Source organism: Nerophis lumbriciformis, linkage group LG23 (genome assembly GCF_033978685.3).
Source record: "Nerophis lumbriciformis linkage group LG23, RoL_Nlum_v2.1, whole genome shotgun sequence".
Taxonomy (NCBI): Eukaryota; Metazoa; Chordata; class Actinopteri; order Syngnathiformes; family Syngnathidae; genus Nerophis; species Nerophis lumbriciformis.
In genome coordinates this window covers 19,430,218-19,451,792 of record NC_084570.2, presented here as the reverse complement: position 1 = coordinate 19,451,792, position 21,575 = coordinate 19,430,218, and the positions used below count along the sequence as shown (strand labels likewise).

The following is a 21,575-nucleotide window of genomic DNA, read 5'->3' as shown; positions in this document are numbered from 1 at the left end:
GAGAAGAATATTGACCCTAGCTTCCCTGGCCTGCTGACATGAGGGTATGTCTCCAGAATATATTAATTGATGAAAACTGGGCTGTCTGCACTCTCAAAGTGCATGTTGTTGCCAAATGTATTTCATATGCTGTAAACCTAGTTCATAGTTGTTAGTTTCCTTTAATGCCAAACAAACACATACCAATCATTGGTTAGAAGGCGATTGCCGAATTTGTCCTCGCTTTCTCCCGTGTCGCTGGCTGTCGTGTCGTTTTCGTCGGTTTCGCTTGCATACGGTTCAAACCGATATGGCTCAATAGCTTCAGTTTCTTCTTCAATTTTGTTTTCGCTACCTGCCTCCACACTACAACCATCCGTTTCAATACATTCGTAATCTGTTGAATCGCTTAAGCCGCTGAAATCCGAGTCTGAATCCGAGCTAATGTCGCTATAGCTTGCTGTTCTTTCCGCCATGTTTGTTTGTGTTGGCTTCACTATGTGACGTCACAGGAAAATGGACGGGTGTTTATAACGATGGTTAAAATCAGGCACTTTGAAGCTTTTTTTAGGGATATTGCGTGATGGGTAAAATTTTAACAAAAACTTCGAAAAATATAATAAGCTACTGGCAACTGATTTTTAAAGGGGAACATTATCCCAATTTCAGAATTGTTAAAACCAGTGTTTGAGAAAATGGCGGATTGCTTCCCGATGCGACGTCACATTGTGACGTCATCGCTCCGAGAGCGAATATTAGAAAGGCGTTTAATTCGCCAAAATTCACCCATTTAGAGTTCGGAAATCGGTTAAAAAAATATATGGTCTTTTTTCTGCAACATCAAGGTATATATTGACGCTTACATAGATCTGGTGATAATGTTCCCCTTTAATGGTTTTAACAATTCTGAAATTGTGATAATGTTCCCCTTTAAGAGTCATTTTATTTTCAATTGAGCATTAAAATATTACCTTCTTCCAAATTAATTTGTAAAGGTTTTAGTGTGTATTTTGACGCTAAAGGCAAAACAAGTGCTGTACATCCGGTTTCTGTTCGCTTCCTGTTACGGACACGTGCGTGTATTGATCGATCACTCTGTTCTGAGAGAGCACGGCCTGTAGGTTCAATGTGCACAATTGAATATCTTAGTTGTGCACATTGGGTTGTTTTTTCTTAATGGGGAAAGACATTAATGTTTCTTGTTTTCATGTTATTTCAGCACAGCTTGCTTGTCTAGTAAATAAGCATCATCACCGGGTTTTATCTATTTTTTTTAATCGAAAAAGGGTAACAATAACCTATGGGAGTTTTACTGCAGTTTATCATTAAACTGTATTTTATGGTTGCATCCCCACTTTGCGTGGAGGTAAGGCCTGGTCATGCAGGACCATCACAGGTCGTCTCTGGGGAACAATTTGCCCGTTTGAAACACTGCGGAGCTAGAAACCCTTCTTTGCGACTGGCTTTTTGGGCAGAAGATGTCGTCGTCGGCTTCCAAAACAAAGCCGCAGCGATGCTGGCGTTTCACGCGGCTGATGAGGTTTGATGTATTGACTCGTAATTTTGGCAGAAAAAGTCTGCGTGAATTGCTTGCAAAATGTCTTCCTCTGAAACAGCGAAGAAGTCCCATACGATCGACGCCATGTTTGTTTCTATTGAGCTCAGGGGAAGTTGATGACCTCCTAGGTGCGCTTGATTTGCTCACCCTGCAGCACATTACGGGTAATCTCGCCTCATTGGAGCATTTTTTTTTTAATCTTTTGGATTTATCGCTGTGACGTCATAATTCCTAATATAAATATTGGTCTAATATTTATGCTGCACCCTTACTTCTCAACCTTACTGAAGGTTATGTTTTAGGTGACTTTTATTTTAAAAAGGTGCTCTTTTAGGCTATAAATGGAATCTCAATGCAGTTCTAGTGCAGCTTCTCTCCTAACACAATTTCCGTTTTTTTTTAATTATAGGGAGATCTTAGTCTGATTCAAAAGTCCAGAATTAGGCGCACTTATGAGTTTGATATGTGGGATAAGATACAAAACTCTACAGGCGTCTATGGTTTCAAAAAAAATCCGCAAATGGAGCAGTGAGTCATATAACCAGGGCCCGTTTTAAATATAAACATCAGAATAATACCTGGATAATGGTCGGCTTTTTTATTTATTAAATTTGCTTGAGGTCAGCGTTGTGAACTCCTAATAATTAATCGTATTTCCTGTTGCAGCACCTGCTGCATAAATTCAGATACACACAGCACAGCTGCTCTCGCTTCAAGTGGTTGCTTGAAATTAATTTCATCATATTTGATTCGGTGCTGACCGAGAGCCTCCTTAGCCACAAACCTAAATAAACAGCAATGCTCCAGCTCCTGGCTCATTATTATCCTCAGTTATGGATTTCGAAATGCAGCAGCTGCGCTCTTCGTCCTGGCTCGCAGCATCATCATCTGCATGTCTTCCTCCCTCACGACTGGAGCGAGCACTGTTCATTTTGACTGTAGTTTTTTCATTTAATTTAAGCCTTTTGACAAAAATGTCTTCAGGTTTTACTCATATTTTAGACTTCTAAATTTAGTTAAAATAACAGGAAATGTCGACTAAAATATAAAGTATAAAAGGGTAACGCTAGGGCTGGGCGATATATCGAATATACTTGATATATCGTGGGTTTGTCTCTGTGCGATGTAGAAAATGACTATATCGTGATATTCGAGTAAACGTTCTCACGCAGTTTATTTTAGCTGCGGGCATTACACTACAGGCTTTTCTCACTCTTTCTTGTCTCTCCTTCTCACAGAGACATAAAACAAGCGCACCTTCTTACATACATCACATACTGCCGCGCGTGCAACGTCATACGCCCTCGCGGAGCAGAGAGGTAGCGGCATGGGTAACGTTAGCTGTGGTGCAAGCGAAGCGGTGCGAGTGGAAATGCGAGAGAAAGAAGGTGCAAATCTTGTAACAAAAGGAAGAATAATTAATTCCCAAGAAAAACAGCATGGGGTCCATCGTTTGGTGGTGGCTTGGCTTCAAGCGGGAAGATGTTGAACAGACAACCGTAATATGTCAAGTATGCGGCAAAAGCGTTGCTACAAAAAATAGCAGCACTACTAATTTGTAGCATCATTTGAAAAGTCACCCGCTAGAGAATGAAGAGTGCTTGAAACTCCGCATGTCAACATCTCGGCCAGTGCCACACCCAACAAAATGCCGAAGCAACCAGCACTGACCCAATTGAGCCTGGCGTTTTCCATTTCCAGATCAATACCGTATGAAAAAAATAGTCAAAAACAGGAGATAACGTCTGCAGTAAACTACCACATAGCGAAGGACAAACTATTTGATTTCCTATTATGCAGCTCATTTTTATTTTACAGTTATTGAAATATCTTGTGTGACATCATGCACGAAAGTGCACTTTATTTGTTTTCAAATATTGTAGTGGCGTTCTGTACAAAAAGTGCACTTTAATTTAGTGTTGTTTTGATATGTCATCTTAGTGACATCATGCACAAAAGTGCGCTAATAGCTTGTTTTAAAATGTCTCTGACAATCTTGCACTTTCTGTTTCGGAAATGACATGAATGTTTGTGCCACTGCTTAATAACTGTTTAATAAATACAGTTTTGGTAAATTGACTTAGTTGTGATTTCCCTCTCTGCATGAAAGTCAAAAATGAGCATATATTAATGCAGTATAAACAAGAATGTTTTAATGTAGACACATAGAATCATCATACTGCTGTGATAATATGCATCAAGTGTTAATTCAAGGCTAAGGCAGAATATCGACATATATATCGTGTATCGTGACATGGCCTAAAAATATTGAGATATTAATAAAAGGCCATATCGTCCAGCCCTAGGTAACGCATCATTGAAGTTGTCTTGAAACCATTTTTACTATTGCATAGCATCTTACAAACTAAATTCACACTCCATGAATACATCATTAAGTACTTTTCACACTAACCTTACTGTGTGTTTTTTTTGTTACGTTTTGGCATGGTGTTGCGTTACGTTACCTGGTGCTTGCAGGTAACAAAGTGTTTTAATCCAATACACAAGGCAAGATTACAAGCAGCGTGCAGCTCGAGGCTAACTTAACAAATCATAGCATGAACATGGAATCGAACAGGCATAAACTAGGGCGTAGCGTAAAGCCAAACAGTCGCGTAATGCGGACAAGAATCCCGCAAGAACTGGCATGGTGAGACGGGAATGAGAGGGGCCGGGATTAGTGGCGGCAGCAGGTAGGAACACTAGTCAAACAGAAACTGGTGTGCTCAGTCAGTGCACCTAGCCACACAAAAGGTAAACAAAGGAGGAATGGAGCACTTAGGACAGAACAGAACATTGAACTTAGGAGAATAATAACACAAAACAAGACATTGTAGCTGATATTAAGCATTTTTTTCAAATATTGAATAATATGACTAAGATGGTTGTGTAAAGAAAAAAATATGTTTTATTCTATATTGTGCATAACTACAATGACCATTGGCCACTGTCCCATTTAAGTACAGCACCCAGTGTTATAAATCTAGAACGTGTACACTATTCATATCTACGTAATATACTTTCTTTCATCTTTCTTTGTGCGTAGCTTGAAAATAAATCCGTTTTTTTGGGTTGTCAAGTTGTGTAATTAATAGCTGAACATTGTGCCGAGGACATCGATTAAAGCGCACTGTGCTGGTATCTTAACCTATTAAATTGGTGAACAAGCTCAAATATTGGTGAACAAGCTCACCTGTGATGTACAACAAAAGTAGTGGTAGAGTAAACGGTCTTTGCTCCGGCTCTACCGTCTTTAGTAGAAACAGTAATTCAGTATGAGTAATATTACTTACTGGTGCGTAGCTGTCTGGATAATTAGCCTGCGTACGGCGCTTCAAGTTGGTTGTATTTTTACCGGAGAAAATGCAGCCACAAGGTTTACATTGTGTCTTGTTGTGAAGGTGAAGGGCGTGCATAAGTTTTCTTCTCTGTCTTCCAAGTGTAGAAGATATATTGTATTGAAGTGTGTGAAAAATTAAAGACAGTAGTTCTGATTGGATCCACTCTGTGATTTGTCCCTTGCCCCTCTCCCACATTGAACTGAGTGGATAGATTTTTAACTTGTCCCATCCGCCAAAAGACAAAATTAAATATGATTGGATTTCGTCTGTCAAGATTTTTGACGCGTTTTTATTCGTTAACGAAATTGTCTGTTTTTGTTTTTAACAGGCATGTGATTTGAACTTAATGAAAAACACTGAAAATATGCCGGGGATCTGGGGGTCGCAGGTCCAGGGCGGTTTAAAGAATTCAAAAATGATCTACAGAGTTGAGATAAATACATACCCCATTCATCCAAATGAATCACTATGTCTGTTTCAGTCACTGTTATTTAGTCACTACAGTAATCACAACTTGTGTTCACGTCCACAGGAACCACATGGGTCAGCCGACTCTATACAGTATTTACAACCTTACTAGTGTTCACTTCACAGCCACATATGGGTCATCTAGTTATTTACATTATGTACATGTTACATTGGCATTTTTGCTTTGATGGCTCTGACATGTGCCTTCCTGGCAAATTTCTGAGCAGCTTGCATTTTTTGGTTTCTGCTTTAGTGGATTTTGCCTTGAATTGTATAGCCAATTTCTCCACTTCTAACTGCTCCAAATGCAAAAATCATAAAGAGTACAAACAATGTTTATTCTATTAGCTAACTTCCTTTATCTGAATAGCCATTTGTGATTTATAGCATGAAATAACAAATATATTGCAGTCATGTTGTTTATGTTTCAAAGTGATTCAACTATTCAATGTCAAAATATAAACAGACGAAATAATGAACAAAATGTCAGCTACTGTCTTGTTGTAAAACACCAATGAAAATGAAATGTAGCATTTAGACAGGCTGTACCAGACCTGGGCAAAATACGGACCGCGGGCCACATGCGGCCCATTAAGATTTTCAATCCGGCCCGCTGGACGTTCTACATAATTTTTTTAGACCTTTAACATCAAAACTGTAGCCGCCATTATGATGTGCAGTGCTGTTTTTAAATTACCCTAAGTCTTGAACAATAGAAAGTATTTCAATGATTAAAATCTGCGCTTTTGACTGTTATACAAGTAATCTACGTCACAGCAGCTCAGACGAGGAACAAAGCAGAGTGGGCGGGGTTTGTTTTCAGAGGAGCCAGCCCGAAACGCATTTGTCAGGAACAAATGTGGAAACTGATTTTTATGACAAAGTTCTGCGTAAAAGTGATAACATATCATAATGTAGGTGTTTATTACACTTTGCATTCATGTGTTGCTGTTTGTTACATTTTTGTTGTGTTTTGCTTGATTTTAAAAGATACACAACTATCGAGGAGCTGGCCTGAGAAGTAAAAGAGGAGCGACGTTCATATGTTGTTAATATTCAGTGTTTTATTGTTCATAGTTAATATTGTAAATCCCACTTTCTTTATTTTAATGTAAATTTTGGGTGTCTCATTCAGTAAAAAACTGTAAAATTCCATTTTGTTTTTTTTGAGATGGTCTGTCATAACTTGTTTAGAATTCTATCGGACATTGTGACTTTTGGTATTAGTGTTCCTGAAAAAAAGGGAGCCAAACACACATACTGTACAGCACATTTTTACCATACTTGCCAACCCTCCCAGATTTTCCAGGAGACTCCCGAAATTCAGCGCCACTCCCGAAAACCTCCCGGGACAAATTTTCTCCCGAAAATCTCCCGAAATTCAGGCGGACCTAAATGACGTGTCGACAGCCTGTTTTCACGTCCGCTTTCCCACAATATAAACAGCATGCCTTCCCAATCACGTTATAACTGTAGAATGATCGAGGGCGAGTTCTTGGTTTCTTATGTGGGTTTATTGTTCGGCAGTTTCATTGACGTCCTCCCAGCGCGGTAACAACACACAACAACAGCAGTCACGTTTTCGTCTACTGTAAAGCAGTTCGTCTGCCGTAAACAGCAATGTTGTGACACTCTTAAACAGGACAATACTGCCATCTACTGTACATGCATATGTGACAATAACATCGACGGCTTTTAGAGAGTGCAGTGCACAACTGCGCACACAACAAGGAGACGAAGCAAAATGCATCATCAGAGAGGGTGTTCAGCATGGTTAGAAAAATAGTGACAGAGAATAGAACAAGGATGGACAATTCAACCCTTAACTCAACAATGAGTAGATGAGTGTTATGTGTGTGTATATGTGTAAATAAATGAACACTGAAACTCAAGTATTTCTCTTATATATATATATATAATTTAAAAAAAAATTAATAATATATATATACAGTGTTTCCCACACATTCATTTATTTGTGGCGGCCCGCCACGAAAGAATTACGTCCGCCACAAATGGATTTTTCGGCTTTTGACTCGCTCGACCGCTCATAAAAGCAATGGGACTCTGTCTGTGAATGTTGCTTGTAGTTACAACTCCGGTGCAGTAGGTGGCGGTAGCCTACTATGCATTGTAACTCCGCCAATAGCACTTAATTCACCTGGTGGGCCAGAAGAAGAAGAAGAAGAAGAAGAAGAAGAAGAAGAAGAAGAAGAAGAAGAAGAAGAAGAAGAAGAAGAAGAAGAAGAAGAAGAAGAAGAAGAAGAAGAAGAAGAAGAAGAAGAAGAAGAAGAAGAAGAAGAAGACGACAGCGGAGTAAAAGAACGGACCGACCGGATCAAAATACGAGGGTAATATAGGTTGTAGGTAGATAAGTTATAGCTGCATCGCTCGCGGCTCGTCATATATTTAACGTTAATCCGCGATTTCACCGAGCGTTTCACTGACGGTGAGCAGCCTGACGCTGCTTCATTAACACCGCCGCTGTTGTCACGTCACGTGTTACAATACCGACGAGCTAACGTGTCCAGGTTATAACCCTGTTGTCAAAAAACACACGTGGAAACGGTGCTTCAGATACTGCATTAATAATTAAGCTAAATTGTCCACTGTCCACTGCAGCATGTGAATGCAATGAAAAGAATAAAATCTGAGCCAACCAGCTGTTAAAATGTTGTCCAGGTTAATGTTTTGGCCATTAAAGGCCCTTCATTTCAAGATTTCAACTGTGATCGAGCTTTAAACAGGTGGCTAACCTGTTCAGATGGGTGTAACTCAGGGGTGCTCAAACTTTTTCTGCAGGCGAGCTACTTTTCAATTGATCAAGTCGTGGGGATCTACCTCATTCATGTATATATAATTTATATTTACTTATTTATGAAATATATGTTTTTGTTAACAAGTTAAAGGTGTTTAATGATAATACAAGTATGTTTAATACATATAGTTAATATTGTTAACAAGTTAAAGGTGTTTAAAGATAATACAAGCATGTTTAACACATATTGTTAATAAATTAAAGGTGTTTAATGATAATACAAGTATGTTTAATACATATAGTTAATATTGTTAACAAGTTAAAGGTGTTTAATGACAATACAAGCATGTTTAACACATATAGTTAATATTGTTAACAAGTTAAAGGTGTTTAAAGATAATACAAGCATGTTTAACACATATAGTTAATATTGTTAACAAGTTAAAGGTGTTTAAAGATAATACAAGCATGTTTAACACATATAGATTCCTTTCTTTCATGAAGACAAGAATATAAGTTGGTGTATTACCTGATTCTGATGACTTGCATTGATAGGAATCAGACAGTGGTGCTGATAACGTCCGCATTTTCGAATGGAGGAGAAAAAAAATCCTCCTTTCTGTCCAATACCACATGAAAGTGGTTGGTTTTTGGCATCTTATTTGTCCAGCTTCTGTACTCCTTTGTATACACTTTACAAGAAATACATTGTTGGCAAACTCCGTAGCTTGCTAGCTTGTGCACGCCAGCTTTCTGAGACTCTTATTTTGTTAGCGCAACTGTGCAGTCGGTCTTTGGAGTTTTGACGACAGGTACGGCGCCAGAGTCTGTTGAAATAAAGTGTTTCTCGCCTTCCTGTCGGTAATTTTAATGAGCTAAATATGTACATAAAGTGTTGTACTTATATTCCAACTCCGCGTTCTTCTTGGTCATCGCCGCTGCCGCCGTCACCCCCCGCCCCCCGACCACACCACCACAAATAGATGCCTGTCCTGTGGGAAACACTGATATGTATATATATATAGCTAGAATTCACTGAAAGTCAAGTATTTCTTATATATATATATGTATATGAAATACTTGACTTGGTGAATTCTAGCTGTAAATATACTCCTCCCCTCTTAGCCACGCCCCCAACCACGCCCCCGCCCCAACCCCCCCACCTCCCGAAATCGGAGGTCTCAAGGTTGGCAAGTATGATTTTTACAGCTAAATGTGTACATATCATTTATACACACATACACATTGGACCCCCAGACATTTTTTTTTGTCTTAATGTGGCCCCCGAGTCAAAATATTTGCCCAGCTCTGGGCTATACTGTAGCCAAAGTCATCACGTCTGCCACAATCATGTGTGTTCTTAAATGTGTATTCCAATTGTCGAAAGCAGTTTTGATTTGGTCTTACATGGTAAACAACTCAAATGAATTGAATGTTTTATCCAGACACATACATTTGTCCAAATGTGGCCAAGTAGACGCACTGTGGGTTTCCTGGACGCCGTCTACATCGCTAAAAAAACAATCTAAAGAAGATAATCCCTCTGCCATGTTCCACTAGTTTTATTGATATCTAAATCGCCCGCTTGAATATTCCCTCTTCTCTTCTCCGACTCTCTCGTCATCATTTGGGATGTCTGTTGTGATTTCCCTTCCTGGTTCCATGACCCGCCCCCCTCCCTCTGATTGGCCTATCCCTAATGTTTTGCCCTAATCCTAACCAATCGTGACTCATCATAGTAAAACAACCAACCAATCATGGATGTTCTTATACGTAAACCAACCACTAATCATTGATGTTTCCCTTATAGTTTGTCCCATGTACGTGGCGTTGCTTTGCTTAGTAGCTTCGATTTTTAAGTTAATCATTTTTAATGGAAAACCGTCGTTTTTACGACTGGATTATCAAAAACGGTACTAATTACGGGAAAACCGTAGTTGATGGCAGGTATGGCAAAGAGACGGATCAAGATTTTAACACGGAAAAAGCAAAGAAAAACGGAAAATATATTTTTATATTTTTACAGAGATAAAAAAGACATATTTTCGACTATAAAAGAAAAAAATTACATGCCTGTTTTAATAGTTATTGTCCTTTTTTAGTCAGAGGAAAATAGGTTGCTGACTATAACTAAGACAAAACATTTTAGCACTGGTAGCAAGCCACTTGGACGCAAAACCGTTTGCCTTCCAAAGTCCTCCCAGCCTTCTAGCCAGTGATCAATGGCGTGGACATGAGGGGAATCCTTCCTAATGAGTGGGTGGGACATTTAGGCTACAGACTCCTGAGTGGGTGTCGGTGTGCACGTGTTTTTGTGGCTGTCGGCACTCACAACTGGAGAAGACGAGAGGACACGAGTGCTCGTCCATTGGGAAATTATGGAGCTGCAGCTGACATTCAGCGTTGATGGTCATCCTGGAGAGGCAGACGGAGAAAAACACAAAGACACTCGGTCCGTCACTCAAATCACTTCTTGTTCGCCGTGTCATTAGTCAGTGGACCTGCAAGGAGCTCATCTCCATGCAAGATAATGAAGCCAGTTGTCTGGCGGCTCAGACCCAGGTAGAAAGAGCACAAAAGTGGCACCTCCATCAAAGTGGGCTGCAACACACACACACACACACACACACACACACACACACACACACACACACACACACACACACACACACACACACACTCTTGTATTTTCTACCTTCTTGAGACCTCCGAAAAATGCCTACCTCTTTAGGACCACACTTTCTAGATATATAAAGATTTGTATGTACAACATAAAACCGAAAGGACAAGATCACGGGTACAAGCGGCCGAAATGAGTTTCCTCCGCCGGGTGGCAGGGCTCTCCCTTAGAGATAGGGTGAGAAGCTCTGTCATCCGGGGGGAGCTCAAAGTAAAGCCGCTGCTCCTCCACATCGAGAGGAGCCAGATGAGGTGGTTCGGGCATCTGGTCAGGATGCCACCCGATCGCCTCCCTCGGGAGGTGTTTAGGGCACGTCCGACCGGTAGGAGGCCACGTGGAAGACCCAGAACACGTTGGGAAGACTATGTCTTCCGGCTGGCCTGGGAACGCCTCGGGATCCCCCGGGAGGAGCTGGACGAAGTGGCTGGGGAGAGGGAAGTCTGGGCTTCCCTGCTTAGGCTGCTGCCCCCGCGACCCGACCTCGGATAAGCGGAAGAAGATGGATGGATGGATGGATGGATGTACAACATTAATAATATATACATATTATGCAAATATAAAAAAGGTAAGCTTTTAGTAACAATTTTTTTTAGAATTTTTTGTTTGTAATTGTTTTTTAATCTTCATTATTTACTTCAAGTTATTACAGTATGTCTCTATATACATATTCATTTTATTTGTTTTAGTTAAATTTTGGCCAAAGGGGGCACATTTCAATTTCATACACACACACTCTTGTACATATGTTGACCAGAGGGGGAGCACTTTTAAAACCGACACACAGTCAATTTGAAAAGTCCCTCCTTTTTGAGACCACCCTAATTTTGATGGATTTCACCACCAGCGGTGCAAATGAAACATTCTCTATTAGATCCAATGGTTTTCCGTATTGGGACCATGATTTATATCCTAACTTGTTCACCAGTCCTCATATGGAAGATACTTTTCCTTGTTGATGTCTCAAGAAGGGTAGAAATACAAGAACACACACACACACAAACACACACACACACACACACAGACGTGGTAGTTGCACGTTGCTGACATTCCAGTTTGCAGATTTAACGTCTGCCTCTGCAGGATGTGCCAGAAAGCCCAATTTTAACCCAAGTGTGGAGCTGAGGTGCAAAGACCAACGCGGACGCCTTAAACAAGCTGTTAAAAACATGACGTCTCAGCAAAGGTGTTAATTAGCATCACAAGTACAATGTGCAGCAATCAAATGTCATGAGCAATGTCGTCATTTTGTCTCGATACGTACTGCCCACAGCATTTGGTACTAGGGTTGCGCAATATGTGCGATATAAATATCGTACATATTTTAGCTGTCCCGCAAATTTGACTGACAAGCGAACAAATGTGTCTTTAACGCAATGTTGTGTCCTCAACAGTGCGGCTTCTAAATCATTAACCTTTGCCTCCATGTCGGCAAACAAATGGTGTTGGAGGACGAGAAATGGCTAAACAGGCTACACTACCCATCGTAGAAGGATATGCTAACTGCTAAGCTAGAGCTCTTGCAAACAGGGTGGATGGATCGATACAAATAACAGTAATATCACATCACAGATCATTTTGTTGTTTTTATTGTTCACAAATATGAAGTAAAAACCAATAGTAGTTTTTTGTTTTTTTGCACTATTGATTTTATTATATTGTTTGAATTTGATACAAGGGAATAAGGAACTATATCATACTATTAATTGATATTGTTGCACCACCAGCCTGGGTTTTTGTCGGATTATTGTTCTGATCATACAAACCCTGTTTCTATATGAGTTGGAAAATTGTGTTAGATGTAAATATAAACGGAATACAATGATTTGCAATTCATTTTCAACCCATATTCAGTTGAATATGCTACAAAGACAACATATTTGATGTTCAAACTGATAAACATTTTTTTTTTTTGCAAATAATTGTTAACTTTAGAATTTGATTCCAGCAACACGTGACAAAGAAGTTGGGAAAGGTGGCAATAAATACTGATAAAGTTGAGGAATGCTCATCAAACACTTACAGTATTTGGAACATCCCACAGGTGAACAGGCCAATTGGGAACAGGTGGGTGCCATGATTGGGTATAAAAGTAGATTCCATGAAATGCTCAGTCATTCACAAACAAGGATGGGGCGAGGGTCACCACTTTGTCAACAAATGCGTGAGCAAATTGTTGAACAGTTTAAGAAAAACCTTTCTCAACCAGCTATTGCAAGGAATTTAGGGATTTCACCATCTACGGTCCGTAATATCATCAAAGAGTTCAGAGAATCTGGAGAAATCACTGCACGTAAGCAGCTAAGCCCGTGACCTTCGATCCCTCAGGCTGTACTGCATCAACAAGCGACATCAAGGTGTAAAGGATATCACCACATGGGCTCAGGAACACTTCAGAAACCCACTGTCAGTAACTACAGTTAGTCGCTACATCTGTAAGTGCAAGTTAAAACTGTCTATGCAAGGCGAAAACCGTTTTTCAACCACACCCAGAAACGCCGTCTGCTTCGCTGGGCCTGAGCTCATCAAAGATGGACTGATACAAAGAGGAAAAGTGTTCTGTGGTCTGACGAGTCCACATTTCAAATTGTTTTTGGAAACTGTGGACGTAGTGTCCTCTGGACCAAAGAGGAAAAGAACCATCCGGATTGTTATAGGCGCAAAGTTGAAAAGCCAGCATCTGTGATGGTATGAGGGTGTATTAGTGCACAAGACATGGGTAACTTACACATCTGTGAAGGCGCCATTAATGCTGAAAGGTACATACAGGTTTTGGAGCAACATATGTTGTCATCCAAGCAACGTTACCATGGACGCCCCTGCTTATTTCAGCAAGACAATGCCAAGCCACGTGTTACATCAACGTGGCTTCATAGTAAAAGAGTGCGGGTACTAGACTGGCCTGCCTGTAGTCCAGACCTGTCTCCCATTGAAAATGTGTGGCGCATTATGAAGCCTGAAATACCACAACGGAGACCCCCGGACAGTTGAACAACTTAAGTTGTACATCAAGCAAGAATGGGAAAGAATTCCACCTGAGAAGCTTAAAAAATGTGTCTCCTCAGTTCCCAAACGTTTACTGAGTGTTGTTAAAAGGAAAGGCCATGTAACACAGTGGTGAACATGCCCTTTCCCAACTACTTTGGCACGTGTTGCAGCCATGAAATTCTAAGTTAATTATTATTTGCAAAAAAAAATAAAGTTTATGAGTTTGAACATCAAATATCTTGTCTTTGTAGTGCATTCAATTGAATATGGGTTGAAAAGGATTTGCAAATCATTGTATTCCGTTTATATTTACATCTAACACAATTTCCCAACTCATATGGAAACGGGGTTTGTAGAATGAATTGTTTAATGATCCTGAAAATTGGAAGTCTCAGCATTTGTATGACCAACACTGCTTGGTATTGGATCGATTTGTCGAATGCATTTGTAGCAGTATCAGCCGTAACTAATGTAAAGTATGGAAACAACAGAAGAATAAGTCTTTATTACTTTTTAACAGAAGTGTAGATAGAACATGTCACAACAGAAAGTAACCAGATATTAACAGTAAATTTGCAAGTAGGTTAATAATAGTCTGGAGAAAATAATAAGACCGGAAATTACAAAATATGTTAGCCTTTGTAACCCGTTGTAATATCATTTACATACCAAACAATATATCATTAAGATTAGTTTATTTCAAAGAGGACAATGTAATTTCCTAAAAGACATGACTGCACATGGTTAAAAAAGCCAGAATTAGCCAGAAGGCTAGTTTTCATCTGTAGTCCCCTGGCCATGATGTAAAAAAGGCAGTAACATTACAATTTAAAAGAAAAAGAATAGAAAAAAAGAGAAAAAGAAAAAAAACCACACACAATACATACACAATATGATAAAAAATAAAATACAACATCACAACATAACATTTATCTCAGCATCAAAACAGGCTCATCTTTTAGTGCTGGCAGCTATAGGCGTTGATAAGCCACATGTTCAATGTTTTTGTGAAGGCCTTGTAAGTTGTGAGCAGTTTAACCTCCTCAGGTACTGAATTGGCTGATGAACTCTGCCAGAGGATCTGGAGCCAATCCATGCAGTACTTTATAGGTCACTTTAAAGTGACTGTCCCAGTTTAAAATACCATATTTTTTAAAGAATGGCACAGTGATGATAGAGCCTAGGTTTTTTTATCCATAATTTTAATTGCTTGTTTGTACAAGATTTCCAATGTTTTGTTTTTTTAACTCTGACCAGCCTGTCACCAGCTGGTAAGGCAATAGTTGAAGTGGCTGAAAATCATAGAATGCAAATACAATTTTGCAGCTTCAGTTGACATTGCATTTGGAAGTGCACGCAAATTTGCGAGATTAAACTTGATTATCTTACACAATTTGCCAACATGGGCTTTAAAGGAAAGCTCTGAATCTATCATTAACCCAAGATATGGTGATATATCATGATATACAGTCGTGGTCAAAAGTTTACATACACTTGTAAAGAACATAATGTCATGGCTGTCTTGAATTTGCAATAATTTCTACAACTCTTATTTTTTTGTGATAAAGTGATTGGAGCACATACTTGTTGGTCACAAAAAACATTCATGAAGTTTGGTTCTTTTATGAATTTATTATGGGTCTACTGAAAATGTGACCAAATCTGCTGGGTCAAAAGTATACATACAGCAATGTTAATATTTGGTTACATGTCCCTTGGCAAGTTTCACTGCAATAAGGCGCTTTTGGTAGCCATCCACAAGCTTCTGGCAAGCTTCTGGTTGAATGTTTGACCACTCCTCTTTTATGTCGGTCCATATTGCTCATTATTGATAGTTTTTATCACCAATGGAAAATAGAAAAATATATTAAAGGTTAACATTTTCATTTCAAATGTAACATTTCTCTGATTATAATCCCCTCAGCTCATGAAATTATTTTTTTGTCTTTTGATTGATTGGTAAAAACTTTTATTAGTAGATTTTCACAGTTAGTTTTTTTTTTTTCTCTCTCTCTCTTTTTATCCCCTCCTGCTCCGAACCGGCTGCACTAAATGATAATATGAATACATTTAATAAAGTCAAATACAAATAAGGCAACAAGAGAAGTATCCTACACTTCTCTTTTGTAAAGTAAATCTGAACAGCCGACATGGGCATCTACATCAACTATATGATTTGCCTGAGGAGCTGGACAGGACAAAAAAAAATTAAAAAAAAAATCCCCTCAGCTATCAAGGCAGAAAGGAAAGGAAATGTCAACACAAGCATGGAAAACAAACAATGTAAACAAAATAGTCAAATCACACTGAACACTTAACAATAAGCTCTTAAAATGAAAATAAGGAATATGTAAGAAATGCTTAATAAAGTGTAAGAAAATAGTGCAAAGTGTGAAAATGTAAACATAGAAACCTGAGAAGGACTATTTTTTGCAGGTTTAGTGCCAAGAAGTTACAGCTGTGCTCTGAAGGGTGAGCGCGCATTGTCATTTACAGACCACATTTGTCTGACTAAGGTCCCTTTGAAAAAAAATCAAAACAATTGCAAAGAGTCAACTGTGACACAGCAAGATGGCGCAATTAAAAGTGATCATTTTGTTTCTTCGGTCAGTGGTCAACAAAAATTGATACGGTTACCTGATTGGCTGTTAGCGTATCACCCCCCCCCCTGATCGGTGATGACTTCCTGCATTGCTTGGTTACCAGAAAGCGAGTGCCTTTGTTCATTCAACCAACCAAATGTATCGAACATTTTATCAAATGTATTTTTTATTGATATCGATTAAATGTCTATTGCTATATGTATTGATATTGTTTTATCACCCAGCTCTAATTTTAATACAAATTTTAGGCCATATTGCCCATCCATATTAGGTAAGTTGTTGGATATTTATTACTGTGGACTAGTGTTGTAACGATACCAATATTTTGGTACCGGTAATAAATTATTACGGTACTTTTTCTGTACTTGTCTAAATAAAGGGCACCACAAAAACATTATTGGCTTAATTTTAACAAAAAATCTTAGAGTACATTAAACATGTGTTTCTTATTGCAGTTAAGTCCTTAAATAAAATAGTGAACATACAAGACAACTTGTCTTTTAGTAGTAAGTAAGCAAACAAAGGCTCCTAATTAGTCTGCTGACATATGCAGTAACATATTGTGTCATTTATCAATCTATTATTTTGTCAACATTATTAAGGACAAGTGGTAGAAAATGAATTATTAATCTACTTGTTCATTTACTGTTAATATCTGCTTACTTTCTCTTTTAACATGTTTTGTCTACACTTCTGTTAAAATGTAATAATCACTTATTCTTCTGTTGTTTGATACTTTACACTAGTTTTAGATGATACCAAAAATTTGGGTATCAATCCGATACCAAGTCGTTACAGGATCATACATTGGTCATATTCAAAGTCCTCATTTGTCCAGGGACATATTTCCTGACTTTATAAACATAATATACATTTAACAAAAACGAAAGAAGATGTCATGCCAAAAAATATCGACGTAATCATAGTATCAGTATCGACTCGATACTTGCCTGTATTTGATATCATTATAGTGGATGTTAGGTGTAGATCCACCAATGCCGTTTGTTTAAATGTTGATGCCGGTGAGCTACGGTGTGTAGTGAAACATGATTAGCTATTCCTCGTCCTGCAGGGATGATACTTTTAAGAAACTTACTTTATTTGTCGCCATGGAGACCAGGATTTGTAATTTAGAAGTAGCTAAAACACTAATCACCAGCAATGTCACTACATGACTTTGAAGCGGGCGCGGGGGCGTGCCGGACCGGTACTTTTCAGAGACGTATCGTACTGAAAATGATTCATTAGTATCACGGTACTATACTTATACCGGTAAACCGTACAACCCTACTGTGGACATAGTTTCCCATGGCTCCCGTGGCTCTTTGGAGCTTTTTCAAAAATGTATGAAAATGGAAAACGATGAGGGGAAAAGTATATTTTTTGTTTTAATATGGTTTCTATTGGAGGACAAACATGACAAACCTCCCTATTGGTTAGAAATCCCACCGTTTATATCCAACATGCTTCACTGTAGAGTATTTGGCGAGCAACGTTTTGTCCTACTAATTTCGGCGGTCCTTGAACTCACCGTAGTTTGTTTACATGTACAACTTTCTCTGACGCTGCCACAGAAAGAAGTGTTTTATGCCACTCCTTTGTCTTATTTTGTCCACCAAACCTTTTATGCTGTGCGTGAATGCACAAAGGTGAACTTTGTTGATGTTATTGACTTGTGTGCAGTGCTAATCAGGCATATTTGGTCAGTGCATGGCTGCGAGCTAATCCATGCTAACATGCTATTTAGGCTAGCTGTATGTACATATTGCATCATTATGCCTCGTTTGTAGGTATATTTGCTGAAAAGATGGCGCCATACCAAAAACAATAACACGTTTTCAGAGTCTCTGTCTGCCAGGGTATATGAAAACTATTTATTGAATACAAATTATTATGGCCGTTAGCAAAGAAAAATCAACAAATTAGCCGCACGGCTTTATAAGCCACATGGTTCAAAGCATAGGAAGAATGTAGCAGCATATAGTCCAGAAAATACAGTGTTACTAAAACAAATATTTGATACCACAATGACACATACAGAAGTGCTGGGAATTTGGTAGTGTTAAATATCAGTTCATGCCTGACCTGGCAGATAAAGAGTGCGTTTCAGGCACCATCCTCGCCACCCTTTGCTTCAAACAACACCGACTATGAATTTGTACAACATTGCCTGACTAATTAGAATGAAATACTCCGTTCCATTGAACTTTGCGCTCAAAAAATAGTTTACATGCTTGTGATGAGCGTCAGCAATTTGAAACTGCTCGACGTGTGAGCAGAATAAGAAGAGGGGCGAGGAAGGCTCCTGCTCGGAGCGTGTCAGACACTGGTTCCGCGCTAATTTAGGTGTTGGATTGCTTCTTGGCGTCATCCAACTGAGCAGAACACACGTCAACAAACATTCTTCCTCACTTGATTAGGAATATTCACTGCCTCAAGTTAGACATGAAGCTGAGGGGCTCGTAAAATAGTTAGTTGATTGAACTTTTTCCTATATTATTTTCCAACAAATGTAAATGTTTGAAATACACATTAACATTGATCCAACTTTCTGTAGTGTTGTTTATAAATGGCATTAGCATGGACACCCTACTTATTGTACCTGGCAGTTTTGGAATAAAAACATAAAACAACTGTAATATTCCGTTCACGTTAGCGTTTTACGCTAGCTAGCGATTAGCGATGTACTTGGCAACTACAAAATTAGGGACAAGTTGCCAACTAGCGATTAGCGCGCCTATTGTCAGCTAACGTTTAGAGCACCAGTTGCCAGCCAGCCATTAAAGGGGAAGTGCACTTGTTTTAGAATGTTGCCTATCATTCACAACCCCTATGTGAAACCAGAACACTGTCATGTCTGTGTGATCATGTTTTGTTTTAGTCATGTTCGGTTTTGTTTTTGGACTTTTTGTGCACTTTTGTTTGTTTTGTCACTATAGCAACCATTAGTTTTCACCTGTCACGTCACGCACCTGTTTCACGTTTTGAGTCACGCACCTGTTTTCACTAATCATGTCTGTAGTATTTAAGTTCATTGTTTTCAGTTTGTCTTTCTGGCGACATCCCGCATTTATGCTCTTTACATTCCTGACACTTGTTTTCATGTCCATCTTTCATGCTGCTACTTTAGTCCAAGCCAAGTAAGTTTTTGTTTATTAATGCTATAGTCTTTTGGTTTCATAGTTTGTGCTCCGCCACTGTGCGCGCTTTTCGTTTTTTGATAGTAATAAACAATCATGTACTTACATTCCCGTCTCGCCCGAGCCAACTTTCCGTTGCCTTCCGGAAAAGCAAACAGCCAGGACCAAGTCATGACAAACACACGTTTTTATTTTTTTTACGCATTCAAACTTGTAATGTACGGCAAGTACGAGGTGGCTAACAATGCTTCCATTAAGCCCTCTATAATAACATTCAAAAACCGCCAGCAATACTCCATTGACCTGATCTCTTGACCTGAATATTAACCAAGTATGAGCAATATTGTTATTATTAGTGCTAACACAGAGGAACTATTTTGTTCCTCTGCTATATTGACGTACTGAGCTGGTTAATTGGAAAAAGTTAATTTTAGATTATAAATCAGGCCTCTTACCTGGACAGTACAAAAATGCGGCTATAAACCGGAAAATTGGTCTACTTTGACATTCAAGTTAGACCCTGTATTGTTGATAATAGAGGTAAATTATTGGTATTGTTCATTATCAATAGCGCTATTTCTATTGGTGTTTGTATTGCTCCATTTGTAGTGTAATAATGCTCATTGTCATTTCTGTATTATTTTTTATTTTTGCTAACTGCTTATTTGCTATCACTTTTACCATCATGTTTGTACATGTCGTATTTGCTGATGTTGCTCTATTGTTGTTGTTGTTGTTATTGTGTTTGCTGTTGTTGTTTTTGTCTCTCTGTCTAATCCCCCTCTTGTCCCCACAAGTTCCCACCCTGTCTTCTTTTTTTTCTCTTTCTATCCCCTCCTGCTCCGGCCCGGCTGCACCAAATGATAATATAAATACATTTAATAAAGTCAAATACAAATAAGGCAACAAGAGAAGTATCCAACACTTCTCTTTTGTAAAGTAAATCTGAACAGACGATATGGGCATCTACATCAACTATATGATTTGCCTGAGAATCTGGACAGGACAAAAAAACAAACAAAAAAAAAATATTAGACCCAGTTATTATACTATTAGACCCAGAAAGACACGAAAAAACATTCATTTGTGTCACTTTTTTTTTTTTGCCCGCGTGAGCGTTACGATTATTTGTCATCTAAACGGGAAGATGAATATCCCATCAGTCGGCATCCCAGTGAGAGCAGACATTGAACAGTAAGTGTTGTTTTATGTTCATAGTTTGTATAACACTGGCTACATGCTAGATCTGCTTATCACTTCCCTTCTAAAACATGTAGCTCATCCGCCTTACTCTATTTTCAGGCTTAAAAATATTTTTCTGGATCATGATTTGTCATAAAGTAGTCTTTGTTGTCTGCCATAATTAATCTATGACATTAATACACAGCCATATGCTTAAAATAAGTACAATATGTAAATAAATATGTAAATAGGGTCTCCCAAGGCAAACTGGTCCTAGGTGAGGGATCAGACAAAGAGCAGCTCGAAGACCTCGATGAAGAACACAAACCAAGGACCCAGATTTCCCTCGCCCGGACGCGGGTCACCGGGGCCCCCCTCTGGAGCCAGGCCCGGAGGTGGGGCACGATGGCGAGCGCCTGGTGGCCGGGCCTGTCCCCGTGGGGCCCGGCCGGGCACAGCTCGAAGAGGCAACGTGGGTCCCCCCTCCAATGGGCTCACCACCCATAGCAGGGGCCATAGAGGTCGGGTGCAGTGTGAGCTGGGCGGCAGCCGAGGGCAGGGCACTTGGCGGTCCGATCCTCGGCTACATAAGCTGGCTCTTGGGACGTGGAACGTCACTTCGCTGGGGGGGAAGGAGCCTGAGCTAGTGCGTGGGGTGGAGAAGTTCCGGCTAGATATAGTCGGACTCACTTCGACGCGCAGCAAGGGCTCTGGAACCACTTCTCTTGAGAGGGGCTGGACTCTCTTCCACTCTGGCGTTGCCGGCAGTGAGAGGCGACGGGCTGGGTCGGCAATTCTTGTTGCCCCTCGGCTCAAAGCCTGCACGTTGGAGTTCAACCCGGTGGACGAGAGGGTAGCTTCCCTCCGCCTTCGGGTGGGGGGGA

General features: G+C 39.5%; 1 protein-coding gene across 3 annotated transcripts in view; it reads right to left on the bottom strand.

Annotated features, from left to right (window-relative positions):
- LOC133622352 (gamma-aminobutyric acid receptor subunit gamma-3-like) overlaps positions 1-21,575 on the bottom strand; it is a 257,275-nt gene that overhangs the window by 68,972 nt on the left and 166,728 nt on the right. For all 3 annotated transcript variants that reach the window (XM_061984991.1, XM_061984992.2, XM_061984990.1), the window contains exon 6: positions 10,434-10,516. In XM_061984991.1, coding sequence (XP_061840975.1) covers positions 10,434-10,516 — 83 coding nt within the window. The remainder of the gene's footprint in view (positions 1-10,433; positions 10,517-21,575) is intronic.